This window comes from Primulina eburnea, chromosome 14 (assembly GCF_022965805.1).
Source record: "Primulina eburnea isolate SZY01 chromosome 14, ASM2296580v1, whole genome shotgun sequence".
Classification (NCBI taxonomy): domain Eukaryota; kingdom Viridiplantae; phylum Streptophyta; class Magnoliopsida; order Lamiales; family Gesneriaceae; genus Primulina; species Primulina eburnea.
Genome location: NC_133114.1, coordinates 4435758 through 4455186, shown reverse-complemented (window position 1 = coordinate 4455186; position 19429 = coordinate 4435758). Strand labels below are relative to the sequence as shown.

The 19429-nt window shown below is 38.3% G+C and overlaps 2 protein-coding genes and 1 long non-coding RNA gene across 4 annotated transcripts in view; 2 read left to right on the top strand and 1 right to left on the bottom strand.

The window, feature by feature from the left end:
- Positions 1-278: 278 nt before the first annotated feature.
- LOC140811387 (uncharacterized) overlaps positions 279-19429 on the bottom strand; it is a 34671-nt gene continuing 15520 nt past the window's right edge. Inside the window, exons 2-3 of one of the 2 annotated variants that reach the window (XM_073169230.1) lie at positions 1439-2068; positions 279-408 (exon numbers count right to left, since the gene is read on the bottom strand). In XM_073169230.1, coding sequence (XP_073025331.1) covers positions 1452-2000 — 549 coding nt within the window. In that variant the 5' untranslated portion in view covers positions 2001-2068 and the 3' untranslated portion in view covers positions 279-408; positions 1439-1451. Of the gene's footprint in view, positions 409-1288; positions 2069-19429 lie in introns of those variants that run through there. The other variant, XM_073169229.1, reaches the window with a different exon arrangement.
- Positions 6663-8296, top strand: LOC140813016 (uncharacterized). The gene is made up of 3 exons (XR_012113813.1): positions 6663-6803; positions 7331-7390; positions 7923-8296. It is a non-coding gene; the product is annotated as an uncharacterized lncRNA (long non-coding RNA).
- LOC140811109 (uncharacterized) lies at positions 8438-12865 on the top strand. Its single transcript, XM_073168984.1, has 7 exons — positions 8438-8671; positions 8753-9584; positions 9633-9745; positions 9860-10289; positions 10779-10871; positions 11120-11172; positions 11345-12865. Exons 1-7 carry the CDS (start codon positions 8438-8440, stop codon positions 12863-12865), a joined length of 3276 nt encoding a protein of 1091 aa, XP_073025085.1.

The following is a 19429-nucleotide window of genomic DNA, read 5'->3' as shown; positions in this document are numbered from 1 at the left end:
AAACTTGCACCCATCCCATCTCCCTTAACTTATTCTGGAACTCCAACAATCAGACGAAGATGACGATTCCGGCAATAAGTAATGAGCAGATCCATGCACAAAGTTTATATGCTACTTCCACACCAAACACCTAATTAAAAACTTCACCTATAAATTTAAAGCCCACCTTGAAGGGAAAGGCACAGAAGAATCATAATTTTTGTAAGGCATAGTAGATGATGCCCCACCAACGGTTGCCCAAGTTTCTTCTCGACCTGAGGGCAATTCTGCAAGATTAACTCATATCTTATCCTCAACTTTTGATTTGGAGTCTTCATCAGGCCACACCCACCACCCTCGAGTCTCTACTGAAAATGGCTCTCTGCTGACAAGTGAACAGATTCCACCTTAATAAACCGGCCTTTTCCACTGGAAAACGATTGCGGGAAACTTTTGGGCTGGGGATAAGTATAACTATACCCTAGCTAAATACATACAAAAAACTTCTTTCTTAATACGTTCAACCGAGTACGAAGAATAGGAATCCAGTATTTGATTTTTCATCTGATGGGGACGTTAAGGTGATCTTTCCACATTTTGAATCTACGAATAACAATCTGTATGAAAATCTAAAGATGGCTCGTGTCTATGTTTAGCTAGAAATGAATACGTACAACCTAAAAATTGATTCTATGACAGCCAAAGCATCAATATACCACCTAAGGTATGATCAAAATACAAATTTCACTAATCATCAAACATCAGCAGACATTCCAAGGCATTTCAACCTATCCAAAAGGCCATTGATATGCACAACATTTTACCAAGCCAGTCAATAAATATAACCTGTGCACTAGTTGCCAACTTATTTGACATTAAATCCCCAAATGTATCAGCCAAAAAATCAATGGAGATACCAAATCCAAAAGATTAACCATTTAGATGCAAAAGTTTCACAAATTTATTAGTAATTCAAAAATCACCGCGCGGTTACGGTGACACATAACATTATCTACCCCTAGAGAAACCAATTCTCAAAGTGTATTAGGAAGAAGTAGGAACTTGTGTGAGATCTTAGCACAATCAACATCAAGACCAAGGCATGTAAAGATCCAAATATCCATAGTGATTCACATCAAGCACCAGATATCTCCATTCATATATCCACACAACAAACCGAACAAAACAGCAAACAACTTGATGGACCAAGATCACTAAACAAAACTCTGTGAAAATGTATCCATATTTGAATCCAATCATATGAATGATGAAATTAACTGCTTAACAACATATCTTTAAAAGTCAAAGATATCTGAATTAGAAATCTTCACTGAATTAGATTGTCAAATATCCATATTTTATATTCACAGACAATAAGCACATCAACAACCGATAGAGGAAACAGATTAAGCAGTAGCAATATCAAATAAGAATAAGCACTAATCCCAAGCTAACATACAGATTTCCCCCAATTAGATGTAGTAGTGCTGCACACCAAGGCCATGCTTTCCATACAAACATCCAGGCCTGTTGTGGTAATGCGGCAGCCTCTTCGATTTGCTGAAGTTTGGTCCGCCCCGCTTCCCCATCTTCCTTATCCTCTGCTTCCCGAATCTGTCCTTCAGTTTCCATGGAATCAACTCATCATCCACGTCGCCATCGTCGTCGTCGTCATCATCATCATCACCACCACCATCATCATCATACACGTTAAGACTCATCACGTCTTCAACAGGAAAAAACACCATGGGCTGAGGTGACACCGAAAGCAACTGCATGGAGATGACGTCATCCAGATGCGAGACATCGCGCGAGTCTTCCTCTTCCTTGTGATCCTTCTGAAGCTCGTCGCCCCCGCTGATGATGTCATCACCGTCGAAGGAGTAGAGATCGTCGTCGTCCGAGAGAGAAGGGCTGACGAGTTCCCAGGCGGAGAGGTCCTCCACGGCCTCGTAATGGTGGGTGCGCCTGGATCCTCCTCCGTTGTTCCTGGCCATGGATTTCCTCAAAATACTCAACATTTTTCGATTCTTCCGGGCTGGAACTTCTTGCGGTTTCTCAATTTTCCCTCTTTCCCCCAGCTGTCAGCCTGCTGTTACGGTCCGTTATGGAAAAGTGACTCAGAAATTCAATCGACACCCTTACAGTACTTTAATTGCACTTACACCATTATAATTTGTTGAAATCAATTTTTCGGTATTTTTTGTAATCGTTTAAACTTTATCGATGATATAATTTGGTGAAGTTCGAATAACCAAAATGGCCATATCAGCAACACATCTTCTTGTGTAATAATATTGGAAAAATGTATATATGATTATTCCTGTTAATTTGTATTTTGCAAATAGTTGATACTACTTTGAACAATTTTTCGTTTTATAAGATATTTATAGTAAAATAATATTTATAAATATGGTTCAAAGGGCGATTAAGTCGCGTGCTTCATGACTGAGGATGTCAAATGCAAACACATCCTTGTGCGATGAAGGGGTGGCCCAGAGAAATATTTTAGGAAACTGATTTTCTTTTCTTCTTGATATTTTTTCTATTGAATGACTCAATGTGAATATACAGAAGGAGTTCTCGAAATTATAAAATATTATATTTAGACAAAAGAATAAATAAAAGAAAATTATAATTATGGTTGAGATTTGACAAAACTAATTCTTCCACATATGGTTCTAAAATTTTAATCACAGCTAGTCTCTGTTAATTTGTGTCTAATCTTTTCTGATTGGAGAGTTTTTTTAACATGCCCCCTTAAAGTGGGTTGTGGAGGTAATGAAACACCCAATTTGTAGCGAAAAGTACTGAATATGTTCTTAAGAAAAGGCATCGTGAATATGTCGGCTGGTTGAGACGAAGAAGCAATGTATCGAGTAATCAAAGTTCCTATAACAACTTTTTCTCGGACAAAATGATAATCGATTTCAATGTGTTTAGTTCTAGAATGAAAAATAGGATTTATGGACATACTAACAAAGCAATTGAGGTGGTTGAGGAATTGAGATGCCAATATCACGCAATGATGAAACCAACCATGTTAACTCAGTTGCCGTAATTGTCATACAGTGATATTCAGTCTCTAAACTTGATCTCGATACAGTTGGTTGTTTCTTAAAGCACCAAGAAACACACAAAAACCAGTTGTGCTTCTTCTAGTTGTAGGACAACCACCTCAATCAGCATCACTAAATCCACATAGTGAAATCGGGCTATGAGAGAGATAATGAATACCAAGAGATTTAGTTCCTTTGAGGTACCTTAATGTACGTTTGACAACCTTGAAATCGACCATATTTGAATGACTAAAGCTTTGACAAACACGGTTGACAGAATGAATAATGTCAGGCCTTATGAATGTAAGATATTGAAGAGCACCAACTATACTGCAATATGTAAAAGCATCTATTGGCTCATCATCTTGAGTGGTTTGCCGATCTTTGAGCACCGTTGGCGTTTTGTTTGGAGAGATGTCAAGCATTGTGGTTCGTCGAAGTAAATCCCTAATATACTTTGTTTGTGACAAAACAGACTACCAGGGAAAGGCTTAACCTCAATGTCGAGAAAATAATATAAAGGACCTAAATCATATATCGCAAATTCATGTGCCAATTGACTAATTAACATTTGTGTAAGTAAGCTATCATTTCCAGCAACAAGAATATCATGAACAAAAATAAGAAAAATGATTGTAATTGTGGCCGAGTGGAATATGAATAAAGATGAATCAAATTTGCTGCAAGAAAATCCAAGATGGAGAAGGAACTGTGACAAGCGATCAAACCAAGCACTAGATGCTTGTTTGAGTCCATTTAAGGACTTTTTCAGCAAGCAAACATGACTTGGATGCTGCTCATCAAGAAAACCTGGTGGTTGTTCTATGTAAACTATCTCCTTAAGATGTCCATGTAGAAAAGCATTTTTCACATCAAGTTGTCACATGTCCAATCTGAGAGAGATAGAAAAAGCAATAACAAGTCGTATCGTGGTTGGTTTAACCACCGGACTGAAAGTTTCAGTAAAATCAATTCCAGCCATTTGTGTTAACTCTAACTACTAATCTAGCTTTATAGAAATCAATCAACCTGTGGTCACGATATTTGATGCGAAAGACCCACTTTGAGCCAACAACATTGGCATTTGGTGGTCGAGGGACAAGCTGTCAAGTCTCGTTTGAAAATAAGGCTTGCAACTCTTCATTCATGGCAGCAACCCATTTTGGATCTTTGAGATCCCTTTTGAGAGTTTTTGGTTCAGAGTCTTGACCGGTAGCTAGAAGAACATAGTCTTTTAGATGACTTGGCAAACAACGATCACGTAGCGATCGTGTAGAAATAGCATTATTTGATGATGAAGGATGTATCCCACTCTGCTCTTCCTGAGGCATAGAAGATAAAGGATTAGAAACTGATTCGGGTTGAGATGTGCCATTTCTTGAACATGAGACTTCAAGAGAACTGATTTCGTCATTTTGGCACTTATCGCAAGAGTTGTCAAGAGATTGTGATTCCATATTTGTTGCACAAGAATTATCATATTGAGATGTCCCTGCAAGAAAATAGGATCACAACGATCTATATTTTAATAGGCAGGGTACTTTCTGAAATTAATTTTGGAATATTGGTTTCTGGTAGTTCCTTTTGATCAACTCCAATCCATTCATCCATAGAAGGATATTCAGATAAAATAAGCTTCGAAGAAGTAGGTGAAGAACTGAAAGGCTTGTAAGGAAACACTTCTTCATTAAATATCACATGTCGTGATACAAAAACTTGTCGAGTCTGAGGTTCTAAACAACAATAACCTTTACGAATGGATCTGTAACCAACAAAGACAACGATAAGTCTTCTTGCTAAATTTTGATCCACCTCGACATCGAAGTGATGGGAAACATTGGCATCCTAACACCCGCAAGCTGCTATAATTTGGATGCTGCTTGTAAATTTTGGAGTATGGGGTGTCATTTTGCGAGACTGGAGATGACAATCGATTGATTAAATAAACCGCTACAAGAAAAGCTTCAACCCAAAGAGATCGAGGCATATTGACATGAACATCATTGTTAGACCCATTTCAACAATGTGGCGATGTTTATGTTCGACTACTCCATTTTGTTCAAGATTTCCAAGACACGAGACATGAACATCAATTTCACAATCATATAGAGAAGCTATAAATTTTTTAGAGCTAAATTCACTCCAATATCGCATTGAAAGACTTTGATTTTTCTGTCAAATTGACCAATTTATTGAACCTTATGAAATAATCAAAAAAATATGATTTCTTCTTTAGAGGATAAAGCCATGTAAATCGTTAGAAATCATCTACAAAGATCACGTAATAACGACAACTTTGATTAGAAGACAAAGATGTAGGACCCCATAAATCATAATGAATATTCTCAAGAGGATACATCAAGGTTTTATTTAATTTTTAAAATGGAAATTTACGGCCATTTCCCATTTGAAAACTAACACATGTTGTACATTTAGATATCCAATGGACAATATCTATAATTTTCTTTTCTTTCAAGATATGTAAAACTTCATAGCTGGGGTGTCCAAGATGTTGATGTCATATACTAATAGAAGAGCCGCCTTTCCTTATTGCACTTAAAGCCTCTTGATAAGTTTTTATCAAAGATAGAGTTGCCCTTTCTTATGCCCTCTCGCCATTGTTCTTTGGAATCGATGCTTAACAATAAAATCAGATGCAGTGAATTCAAGAGTACACAAATTAACTTAAGCAAATTCAACAACCGATAAAAAATTCTTTTTCAATTCAGGGACAGCTAGAACATCTTTTAAATTTAAGCTGCCCATCTTAGTATTGAAACATATGTTTCATGTATGAGTAATTGGCAAATTTTCTACATTTCCAACATAAATGACGTCACTTCCTCCACATGATTTTGCGAATAAGAGTTTACCTGGATCATTAGTCATAGGAGAAGTGGCACCTGAGTCAACATAGAAGGTTTCGTCATTTGATCCATTAATAGCTAAAGCTGATAATGCTTGTGGAAGATCATCAAGTTGATAGGAGTAATCAAATCTATGTCAACAATCAATTGCATCATGGTTGGATCTGCCACAAATCTGACATGTTTCTCTTTCATTGTTGTTGGAGTTATTTGACAGCTACGTTGACTATCCAATTTGATTTTTATCCTTGGCTTGAGAATGGTTGAAGTGTCATGTTTGTTTCTGGTTGTTGTTTCGTCCATCTTGTGGATTGTAACGAAATAGAAAAAGGAGAACATAAGAATTCTGTAATGCAGCACACCGCTTGCACTAATATTGTATACAATTAAAGAGTAGATGATACAACTACTAATGAAAAAATTAAGGAGTTACATTGTAATGCCTGAAATAAATATCACAAGTTATGGATTTAGTAATGTGAGATTACTAAATAATTAATGATTTTTTTTAAATAGAGAAATATGACATAGTTTGGTCATATGAAGTCCAAATGATTTGAAATTTGGATATGACGTAGAAAACTCAAAGATATAGAAGTTTCATGTTTTGAGTTTTGAAAATTTGATCGTCTGACTGGTCCAAAGAGATATACCGGTGATAAAATGTTAAATATTATATTATATTATTTTATTAATATAATATAATATAATATTAAAAAAAAATAAGATAAAGATGGAAATTACGTGAGAATGAAATCTTTCATTCTTACAGTGAAGAAACAAGAGGTGAGAGAGACGAGAGTTTTTATTTTCTTTTTGATCGTGCGACTTATCGGTTTATCCAATCGACGAACCGACTTCAGTTCTGGGATCGTTGACACGAGGTCTTCGATTTGAGGTATAAATTTCATATTTTTGGTGATGTTTGAAATTCGTCGATTTCTGGAATAAATCCGATAAATTGTTAAATCATACTGAAATTGAAGATTGTTGAGTAGTGTATGATTTTAACGAAGTAGAGAAGATTATAGTTGTGTTGTTTTGAATTATTCCTAAATTATTTTAAATAGGAATTTTTAATCGTTGGGTTGAGATTGGAGAGTTGTTTGTCAGTTGTTATTAATTCTGATTATATATTCGGAGTCTGCGAAGTATAGGCTACACGTTGATATAAAGTTTTCGCAATTTGACGGATGTTGTAAAATAGCCTATTATTTGGTGTTAAATTAATTAGGGTGTATTTGATGGTGGTATTGTGAATTAAATACACCAGGATATTAAATTGTTGAAAAATACAAATTTATAATCGAGTTTTATATTTTATTGAATTAATTGTTGTTGGGCTATTTGATGTTGTGCAGTGAGGCTATTATGATTGTATTGATACAGTGATAATGATCTGATAATTGTTGTTGAATTATTTAGATACGTCACAAGCCTCGGGATCAAAGAAATAGTCAGATTTTGTATATACTCGATTATCAGGTACGTGTTGACGTACGAGCATATGTTGTTATTGTTTAGTATTGATGAATACTATTGCGTTGAACGATGATAAATCACCGGAATTGAGTGATTTGATATTATATTTGTTGTTGCTTATTATTGTTGATATTGTTGACTATTGTTGTTGGGAGACTTCTCGTTGATGTTGTCACGTTGATATTGTTCGTTCAACGATATTGCTGTCGCCGGTGTTGGGGTGCGACGTATCGTCGATGTTGTTGTTCGTTCGACGATATTGCTGTCGCCGGTGTTGGGGTGCGACGTATCGTCGATGTTGTTGTTCGTTCGACGATATTGCTGTCGCCGGAGTTGGGGTGCGACGTATCGTCGATGTTATTGTTGCAGTGTGATGTTGTTGAGGTTGTTGATTGCTGATTGTCCAGAAACGGCAAAGGGGGTATTTCTGTTATCATTTCAGTTATATCTTATGTTGTTGTTAATATAACTGTTATGTATTACGAAATTGATTGTTGTATATGCTCACCCTTTGGGGGCTGTTTCTGTTGGGCAGGTTACAGGACTATGCGTGAGACAGGATAGTGGTGAAGGACTAGGTGTGTCTAGTCAAACAGTCCTGTAGTTAATAGTAGATAGAGACAATATAGCTTATTGTCTTATTTGAGTTGTATGTGTGTATTTATTATACTGTTTCTGCTGCATTGACGTAGATAGTGTGGTGATTGCACTATTTTTGTCGTATATGCATTATATTATTACGTCGTCGAAAAGAAATTTTTTTATGCATATGACGTCACATGTTGCATGATTACGTGGCGAGGTTTGGGGCGCCACATTTGGTGGTATCAGAGCATATGTTAGATGTCTGGGATGGTTAGGAGTCGGGTTTGTGATGAGGGAGTTGGATGACGATAGTATCTGCGTGTGTCTGTGCATTTGACTTGTTATTGATGATTTCTCGATATGATTGATTGTTCTTTAGTTGCATGTGCTTTCGTACGAAAGGTGTAATGATGAATACTGGATTGTGATTGTTAAATGTTATGATTAACAATTTGATTTCCAGTGATGGCAGCTAGAGAACAGGTACATCCACACGAGGAAAGAGATGAGGTTGACAGTGGGTTTGGACAGATGAATCCATTGCCACCTCCTCCTATGGGACAGGCACCTGCAGATCAGCCTTTATTACCTGGTGAGTTGACTTTGGCACAGTTCAGCAGTTATTTTCCGCCGAGATTTGATAGTTCTGAGACCGGTGAGCGAGCAGAGGAGTGGATTGAGAGGATAGAGCAGATATTTGTGATTGCGCCGTGTGCTAGGTCTGTTTGGTTATGATTGGCTACATTTCAGCTTTCGCGGAATGTACTATTGTGGTGGCAGACGACTGAGGCTGGATTGAGAGCTCAGGGCCGTACTGTTGATTGGGATGTGTTTCGATCTCGTTTTCTTGATAAGTATTTTTCTATAGCAGCCAGACAGAAGAAAGAGAAAGAATTCGAAGATTTGAGACAGGGCAGTATGTCTGTTGCTGAGTATGAGTCTCGGTATTCTGCATTGCTGAAATATGTGCCACATGTTGCTACGAATGTTCATGCTAAGATGAGGCATTTCTTGAAAGGGTTGAAGTTAGAGTTATTTGATCGTGTGCAATCAAATAACCCGATATCATTTGAGGATGCAGTGACGAGGGCTGAGATGGCTGAGTTGGTTATGCAGGAGTATGGGGCTCAAGGACGATTATCAGAGCCGACTAGGGAGTCATTGCGACCACAGGGACAGTCTTTTAAATATCAGAAGGGTTCATCTTCTTCTTCAGCATCATCTGGGAAGCGTCGATTTGATTCACGACGAGGTGAGAGCCGTGGGAGCAGTTCTCAGTCTGTTCAGGGGCAGAGAGGGGAGTCCAGAGCAGTGAGATGTTTTCGTTGTGGGGGACCTCATCTGATCAGAGATTGTACACAGACCGAGATCACCTGTTTTGAGTGTGGCGGTGTTGGTCATCTGGCGAGACAGTGTCCTAGTCGTGAGGGACAGCGAGAGCCTAGGAGTGCTAGAGGTAGATCCTCAGAGAGAGGAGGACGACAGCCTCAGCAGTTTACACCACGATCTTCTGGAGGACAGCCACGTATGCAGGGAGCTGGTCCGCCTCAGGCACAGGTGTATGCTTTGACCAGGGAGCAGGCAGAGGAGGCACGAGAGGAGATGATAGCGGGTAAGTGTTATTTGTGTTCTTATCCTGCTTACATTCTTATTGATACAGGTGCCTCGCATACATTTATATCGAAGAGGTTTGTGGCTGAGCATCATATGCGCTCGTCTCCATTGTCTATGCCTCTTTCTGTTTCGACACCCTCTGGAGTTGATATATCAGTTGTATCGATGATATCGGATGTCATTATTTCTTATGAGGGCTATGAGCTGAAATCTGATATGATTATTCTAGAGATGACTGATTTTGATTGTATTGTGGGAATTAATGTGCTGAAGAGATATTGTGCGACAGTTGATTGTTATCGCCGGGTAGTATATTTTTATACAGATGAGAAAGAGCGTTGGACATTTTATGGGAAGGGTTCTCGTCCCCGTGTTCCATTGGTATCTGCCATACGGATGTCTCGGTTATTGGAGCATGGACATGAGGGTTATCTTATTTATGCTGTAGATGTGACAGAGAAGAAGAAGGATGTGGGAATAGAGGAGATACCTATAGTTGCTGAGTTTGTTGATGTATTTCCTGATGAGATTCCAGGCTTCCCACCAGCTCATGAGGTGGAGTTTGGGATTGAATTGATGCCAGGTACTTCCTCTATTTCTCGTACTCCTTACAGAATGGCACCAGCAGAGTTGAGAGAGTTGAAAGCCCAGTTGCAGGACTTGCTGGACAAGGGATACATTCGCCCTAGTGTATCGCCTTGGGGTGCACCAGTACTATTTGTTAGAAAGAAAGATGGAACGATGCGACTTTGTATTGACTATCGAGATCTGAATAAGGTAACGATTAAGAATAAATATCCCCTCCCTCGTATTGATGATTTGTTTGATCAGTTACAGGGAACCTCAGTATATTCGAAGATTGATTTGAGGTCAGGATATCATCAGATACGAGTTAGAGAGGAGGATATTAAGAAGACAACATTCAGGACCAGATATGGGCATTATGAGTTTTTGGTTATGCCGTTTGGGTTGACGAATGCTTCAGCCGTGTTCATGAGTTTGATGAATATGGTATTTCAGCCGTATCTCGATCGATTTGTTATTATGTTTATTGATGATATATTGATATATTCCAGGAGTGAGGCTGAGCATGCAGGGCACTTGCGTTCAGTGTTACAGGTGTTGCGAGATAGACAGTTGTATGCCAAACTCAGTAAGTGTGAGTTTTGGTTGGATCGAGTGGTTTTCTTAGGTCATGTTATATCGAGAGATGGGATTTCTGTTGATCCAACGAAGGTCGAAGCCGTGTTACAGTGGTCTGCACCTACATCTGTACCAGAGATCCGTAGTTTCTTGGGTTTAGCAGGTTATTATCGTCGATTTTTCGAGGGATTTTCAAAGATTGCTAGACCTTTGACACAGTTGACTCAGAAAGGTGTGCGATTTCAGTGGTCTGAAGCATGTGAAAGGAGTTTTCAGGAGTTGAAGCACCGACTAACGACTGCACCGGTGTTATCAATTCTTACAGAAAACGAGAGGTTTGTTGTTTATACTGATGCATCATTACATGGTTTGGAATGTGTTTTGATGCAGGATCGACATGTTGTGGCATATGCCTCGAGACAGCTGAAACCACACGAAACAAGGTACCCTGTGCATGACTTGGAGTTGGCATCCATTATCTTTGCCTTGAAGATATGGTGACACTATTTATATGGTACCTCGTTTACAATTTATACTGATCATAAGAGCTTGAGATTTCTGTTTACACAGACAGAGTTGAACATGAGACAGAGACGATGGCTAGATTTGCTGAAGGATTATGATTGTGAGATTGAATATCATCCTGGTCGAGCCAATCTTACAGCTGATGCATTGAGCCGCAAAGTATCTACCTTATTAGCTGAACCTGATATATATGGTTGTATTCGTGATGCACAGATGACAGATGAGAGAGTTCAGCGGTGGAAGGAGTTGGTTTCTCGGAAACAAGATACCCATTTTAGAGTGGCTGATGATGGCAGTTTGAGGATGAATGATAGATGGGTAGTTCCTGATATATCTGAGTTGCGCCAGGGCCTGTTGCGGCGTGCACATTGTAGTCGATATTCTATCCACCCTGGTGGCAAGAAGATGTATAAGGATCTACGTTCTCAGTTTTGGTGGAAGGGGATGAAATGTGATGTGATTGATTTTGTACGTCGATGTCTCAATTGTCAACAAATCAAAGCTGAGAGGAGAAGGCCAGGAGGTGAATTGAAGAGTTTAGAAGTACCGACTTGGAAATGGGAGCACATATCGATGGATTTTGTGACTCATTTGCCAAGAAGCACTGGAACTATTGATGCTATTTGGGTGATTGTTGATCGATTGACGAAAGTTCCACATTTTATACCCTATAGCATGAGTAGTACGTACTTGACGATGGCACAATTGTATATACGAGAGATTGTACGGTTGCATGGGATTACAGTGTCTATTATATCTGATAGAGATCCTCGATTTACTTCTCATTTTTGGGAAGGATTGCAGACTGCGATGGGGACAGAGTTGAGATTGAGTACGGCTTATCATCCACAGACAGATGGTCAGACTGAGCGTACTATTCAGACGCTGGAGGATATGTTGCGTGCTTATGTTATGGATTTTAAATCTGTTTGGCAGTCATATATTCCATTGGTAGAGTTTGCGTATAACAATAGTTATCAGAGTAGTATTCAGATGGCTCCATTTGAGGCATTGTATGGGAGACGTTGTAGATCTCCGTTATACTGGGATGATGTTGATCGAGCTGCAGTTACCGGTCCTGATATGATTCATGAGATGGAACAGAAAGTAAAGTTGATACAGCAACGATTGAAAGCAGCTCAAGATAGACAGGCCGCCTATGCAAATAAAAGACGAAGACCCTTAGAGTTTCAGCAGGGCGATCGAGTATTTTTGAAAGTTTCTCCTTTTCGTGGCACAGTACGATTTGGTATGAAAGGAAAGTTGGCACCGAGATATGTTGGTCCGTATGAGATATTGCAGCGGATAGGCACTTTGGCTTACCGATTGGCACTACCTCCATCTTTATCTGGTATTCATGATGTGTTTCATGTGTCGATGTTGCGGAAGTATGAGCCAGACCCTTCACATGTGTTGGATATTTCTGAGGTTCAGTTAGATCCTGATGTGTCTTATGTTGAGAGACCAGTTTGTATTTTGGATCGATCTGAACGGAAGCTTCGTAATAAGCTTATACCGATGGTGAAGGTTCAGTGGGAGCATAGAGGTGTCGAAGAGGCCACTTGGGAGACAAAGCGCCATATGAGAGAGCTCTACCCCTACTTATTCTGATGGTATGACGTATCTGTTATTTATGCATTTTATTACTGTTGTTGATTAATTTCGGGGTCGAAATTCATTTAAGGGGGGTAGAAATGTAATGCCTGAAATAAATATCACAAGTTATGGATTTAGTAATGTGAGATTACTAAATAATTAATGATTTTTTTTAAATAGAGAAATATGACATAGTTTGGTCATATGAAGTCCAAATTATTTGAAATTTGGATATGACGTAGAAAACTCAAAGATATAGAAGTTTCATGTTTTGAGTTTTGGAAAATTTGATCGTTTGACTGGTCCAAAGAGATATACCGGTGATAAAATGTTAAATATTATATTATATTATTTTATTAATATAATATAATATAATATTAAAAAAAATAAAATAAAATAAGATAAAGATGGAAATTACGTGAGAATGAAATCTTTCATTCTTACAGTGAAGAAACAAGAGGTGAGAGAGACGAGAGTTTTTAATTTCTTTTTGATCGTGCGACTTATCGGTTTATCCAATCGACGAACCGACTTCAGTTCTGGGATCGTTGACACGAGGTCTTCGATTTGAGGTATAAATTTCATATTTTTGGTGATGTTTGAAATTCGTCGATTTCTGGAATAAATCCGATAAATTGTTAAATCATACTAAAATTGAAGATTGTTGAGTAGTGTATGATTTTAACGAAGTAGAGAAGATTATAGTTGTGTTGTTTTGAATTATTCCTAAATTATTTTAATTAGGAATTTTTAATCGTTGGGTTGAGATTGGAGAGTTGTTTGTCAGTTGTTATTAATTCTGATTATATATTCGGAGTCTACGAAGTATAGGCTACACGTTGATATAAAATTTTCGCAATTTGACGGATGTTGTAAAATAGCCTATTATTTGGTGTTAAATTAATTAGGGTGTATTTGATGGTGGTATTGTGAATTAAATACACCAGGATATTAAATTGTTGAAAAATACAAATTTATAATCGAGTTTTATATTTTATTGAATTAATTGTTGTTGGGCTATTTGATGTTGTGCAGTGAGGCTATTATGATTGTATTGATACAGTGATAATGATCTGATAATTGTTGTTGAATTATTTAGATACGTCACAAGCCTCGGGATCAAAGAAATAGTCAGATTTTGTATATACTCGATTATCAGGTACGTGTTGACGTACGAGCATATGTTGTTATTGTTTAGTATTGATGAATACTATTGCGTTGAACGATGATAAATCACCGGAATTGAGTGATTTGATATTATATTTGTTGTTGCTTATTATTGTTGATATTGTTGACTATTGTTGTTGGGAGACTTCTCGTTGATGTTGTCACGTTGATATTGTTCGTTCAACGATATTGCTGTCGCCGGTGTTGGGGTGCGACGTATCGTCGATGTTGTTGTTCGTTCGACGATATTGCTGTCGCCGGTGTTGGGGTGCGACGTATCGTCGATGTTGTTGTTCGTTCGACGATATTGCTGTCGCCGGTGTTGGGGTGCGACGTATCGTCGATGTTGTTGTTCGTTCGACGATATTGTTGTCGCCGGTGTTGGGGTGCGACGTATCGTCGATGTTGTTGTTCGTTCGACGATATTGCTGTCGCCGGAGTTGGGGTGCGACGTATCGTCGATGTTATTGTTGCAGTGTGATGTTGTTGAGGTTGTTGATTGCTGATTGTCCAGAAACGGCAAAGGGGGTATTTCTGTTATCATTTCAGTTATATCTTATGTTGTTGTTAATATAACTGTTATGTATTACGATGATGATTGTTGTATATGCTCACCCTTTGGGGGCTGTTTCTGTTTGGCGGGTTACAGGACTATGCGTGAGACAGGATAGTGGTGAAGGACTAGGTGTGTCTATTCAAACAGTCCTGTAGTTAATAGTAGATAGAGACAATATAGCTTATTGTCTTATTTGAGTTGTATGTGTGTATTTATTATACTGTTTCTGCTGCATTGACGTAGATAGTGTGGTGATTGCACTATTTTTGTCGTATATGCATTATATTATTACGTCGTCGAAAAGAAATTTTTTTATGCATATGACGTCACATGTTGCATGATTACGTGGCGAGGTTTGGGGCGCCACATACATGGCTACAAGATAGGGATGACTCAGGTAACAAGGACTGACTTATTCAAGCAAAAATATAGGCTACAAATCTGTAACTAATCTTGGAATGCTTCAACTCAAGTATTTGTTTTAATTCTCTCCCTCAAACGAAGGGGTGTTTCTACCACACCAAGTTTGTCACGTAAGAACTGAAACCGAGAATTGGTTAATGCCTTTGTTAGGAAATCTGCAATCTGATCATGTGAAGGTACATATCGAATTTCAAGATCTTTTCTTAAAACCATATCTCTAACGAAATGAGCATCGATCTCAATATGCTTCGTTCGAGCATGGTGCACAAGATTGGAAGCAAGAGCAGCTGCACTTAAGTTATCTACCCACACAATCGGTTTTGATGATAAAGAAAATGAAAGTTCTTTGAGAAGATAAATGATCCAACAGATTTCTGCTGCAAGATTGCCTAGAGACCTGTATTCTGATTCAGTACTCGACATGGATACAACATGTTGCTTCTTAGAAGACCAGGAAACCAAAGCATCACCAAAGTATACACAGTAGCCTGCAACTGAACGACGATCATCTGGGCAGCTGGCCCAATCTGCATCAGAGAACCCACTCAGACATAGGCTGTCACTATATTTGATATGTAAACCTGTCGAAACAGTTCCACGCAAGTAGCGCAGGACTCGTTTCATGGCTTGCCGGTGAATCATTGTTGGTTGTTGAAGAAATTGACTAAGCTTGTTCACAGAGTAAGCTATATCTGGTCGGGAATGTGTGAGATACTGGAGTGCTCCTATAATTTGTGAGTTGGATTTCTCATGACTTCTCCTTCCTCTTTAGACAAATTTTTCCCAGTAGCGAGTGGGGTATAACAAGCTTTAGAGTGACTCATCCCAGCTTTCTTTAACAATTCTTGAATATCTTGACTGTTTAAGATAAATCCCTGTTTCATCTCTATAGACTTCAATGCCAAGAAAATGGTGAAGATCTCCCATGTCTTTAAGAGAAAAGATCCTATTTAATTTTTGAATAAAAATCTGCACAAGTGCTTTGTCATTTCCTGTAATCAAAATATCATCAACATACACAAGAATAGATAGGACTTTGCCATGTGATCTGAACAAGAAGAGGGATGTATCACATTTGGATTGAATGAAACCTCAATCAATTAATGTGTTCTTCAACCTGTCAAAACCAAGCACAAGGAGCTTGTTTGAGTCCATAAATAGCCTTGTTGAGTTTGCATACAAAATATGGTCTTTCAGGATCAATAAAGCCCTCAGGTTGCATCATATACACATCTTCAGTTAGTAAACCATTAAGAAATGCATTATTTATATCTAACTGTCGAATCTCCCATCCTTTTGAGACAGCTAATGTTAGCACAATTCTGATCGTAGTAGGCTTAATGACTGGGCTGAATGTCTCAAAGAAGTCTACTCCAGCAGTTTGATGAAATCCCATTGCAACTACCCTTGCTTTGTAGCGTTAAATGCTTCCATTCGGGCTATATTTGAGCTTAAAGACCCACTTGCTGCCAACCAGCGATTGCTTTGAGGATGGTGGAACTAGATGCCATGTTTTGTTGTGGACAAGAGCTTGGTTTTCAGCATGCATTGCCTTCCTCCAGTTATCATTACCTAGAGCTGTTGCAACACTGTGAGGTTCTGATGTATCAAGACTTTCAGCAGCCTCTGCAAGACCAGTAAATGGCAACTTTGGCCTGAAGATTCCACTCTTCCCTCTAATCATCATAGGTTGAACATTCATTCGAATTTCTCCACTTGTTGCCAGCCTATCGGTGTCAATATCAGTTGAGGGTTGATCTGATTCAGCATTTTCAGAGTCTGTTGTGGCAATTGTTCTGTCTGACTCTCTTGGTGAATCTGAAGTAGAGTTTCCAGGATTTGATGATACTCTAGGAGAAGTTTGTTGGTGATCCATACAAGGAGAGGCTGCAATATTGCTCGTGTTATTTGGAATTGAAAACCAAGAGGGTGGTGTAGAAATAAGCACGGGAGTTGACACAGCTTTAGTATTCAGAAAACCATTAGCAAACGGAAATTATTTTTCCTTAAACACTACATGCCTTGAGATGTAAATTTTTCCAGTAGAACTAAGACATTAATAACCTTTGAAGAATTCACTATATCCTAAAAACACACACTTACTTGAGTGGAATTGAAATTTATGACTTTGGTATGGTCTAAGACAAGGAAAACAGCTACATCCAAAGGTCTACAGGAAGGAGTAATCTGGAACTTTGTCAAAAAATTTTTGCATTGGTGAAATACCATGAAGAACAGAAGTAGGTAATCTATTAATTAGATAGACAACACTTTCAAAGGCTTGCCACCAATATTTCAATGGTATTTTAGCTTGAGCTAACAGAGTTAAACCCATTTCTACGATGTGCCGATGCTTTCTTTCTGCTCTACCATTTTGGACTGAGGTATACAGACATGTGTGTTTAAAAATAATTCATGCTTTTTGAACTATTTCCGAGAAAGGCAAGTACTCAGTTCCACAATCTGAATACATTTGTTTTATTTTTGTTTCAAACTGATTTTCAACGAGATTTTTGAAATGATTAAAAGCCTGAATAGCATCACCTTTAGCTTTAAGAGGATAAATCCAAGTAAAACGACTAAAGTCATCAATAAAATGAATATAAAAGCGATATCCAGATGTTGAGAATATTGGTGCAGGCCCCCAAAGATCAGTGTGAACTAAATCTAAAACATTTTTTGCTTGAGAATGAGAGTTTTTAAAGGGTAGGGAATGTGTGAGATTTTCTAAACTGACAAGCATCACAAAAATTGATGTTATTAATATCAGAGTTAAGATTACAATCTTTTAAAACTTGAAACAAGACTCTTTTAGATGGGTGGCCTAATCTCCTATGCCACACATATTCTTTTGAAAGACTCGATAAACTTGAACATGACTCTGAATTTGATAAATTTGAAGCGAAGGAGACAATTCTGGGATTTTGAAAACTAGAATTATTTGAGGAAGGTGCAGCTTCAATCTTGTATAGACCATTTTCAAGCTTCCCTTTGAGCATCACAAGTCCTGTCCGCTTGTCCTTCACAAAACAGCTAGAAGAGTTAAAGTCAATATTTACTTTGTTATCAGTCACCAACTGAGACACACTTAGCAAGTTCTTAGTGATCTTATGCACGCACAACACATTATTAAGAGACAGATCTTTAAATTTTGTATTGCCTACATGGCTAATGCCAAGTCTGCTTCCATTTGCCACAATAAGAAATTTCTTACCATTATAATCTTGTTTGTGTGATAGATTTTGCAGATTATTGGTAACGTGATGGCTGGCTCCAGTGTCAACATACCATGAAGGATCTTCTACCATCTCCGGAGTAGCCATCGGTGCATTTGGGACTTGATTGTTGGATGAGCTTGCCATGAAATTACGGTCAAATATGTTCCAGCAGATTGAAGCCGTATGACCTCCTTTATCGCAAAGTTGGCACACAAGTTTATTGCCATTGCTCCTTCCTCCTCTTCCTCGAAATCTGCCTCTGACACCTATATTGTTGTAATTGAACCGATTTTGCCCTCTACCATTATTGAATGGCTTGTTGTCGAATTTGCCAGTGGCAAAGTGGGCAGTAGCATGGCTGAGATTAACACCCTCTTTTTTATATGTATTAAGCTGCTCGAGTTTACCTTCAAACGTTAACAAATGTGGTTTCAAGTCAATCCAGTATACTGACTCTTTATTAGTTAAAAGAGTGACAATTGGGGTGTATTCTGTATCAAGCCCACTCAAAATTTGAACTGTTAGTTCATATTGAGATATTGGGTTACCTTCTAGGGCGAGATTATCAGCAATAGATTTCATAGTTGTCAGATATTCCTCCATCTTCATTCCACCTTTCCTTGTAATTCAGCTTTGTAGTAGATGACCCTTGCTCGTGTATGCGCACCTGATAGTTCTTTTGCTGCATCCCACAGGTCTTTCGATGTCCCCTTTCTCATCAGCTGAGACGTTATATCATAACTCATAGTGCTATATAGCCATCCCAGAAGTAATTGATCATTTGAGACCCATTCTTCAAATTCTAGATTTGGTAATTTTACTATACTGCCTGGTGTGATTCTTGGCAAGAATTCTGGAGGACAAGATTTGTTGCCAGATATATAGCCATCTAATTTGTGGCCTTTGATGATGGGTATGATCATCGTTTCCCATAGGAGGTAATTAGTGCGATCAAGTTTGATTGCATTGTACTGAGTGGGTAAACTTTTGGTTTGTAAATTAGGTAAGGACATTGCTCACTTGAGCTTGGGGTGCTTGGAGGAGTAGCCATAATTGATTTTTAAAGTGAGAGTTTTGCCAAAGAGTTTAGCCGCTCTGATAGCAAAATAGAAAAAGGAGAACATAAGAATTCTGTAATGCAGCACACCGCTTGCACTAATATTGTATACAATTAAATAGTAGATGATACAACTACTAATGAGAAAATTAAGGAGT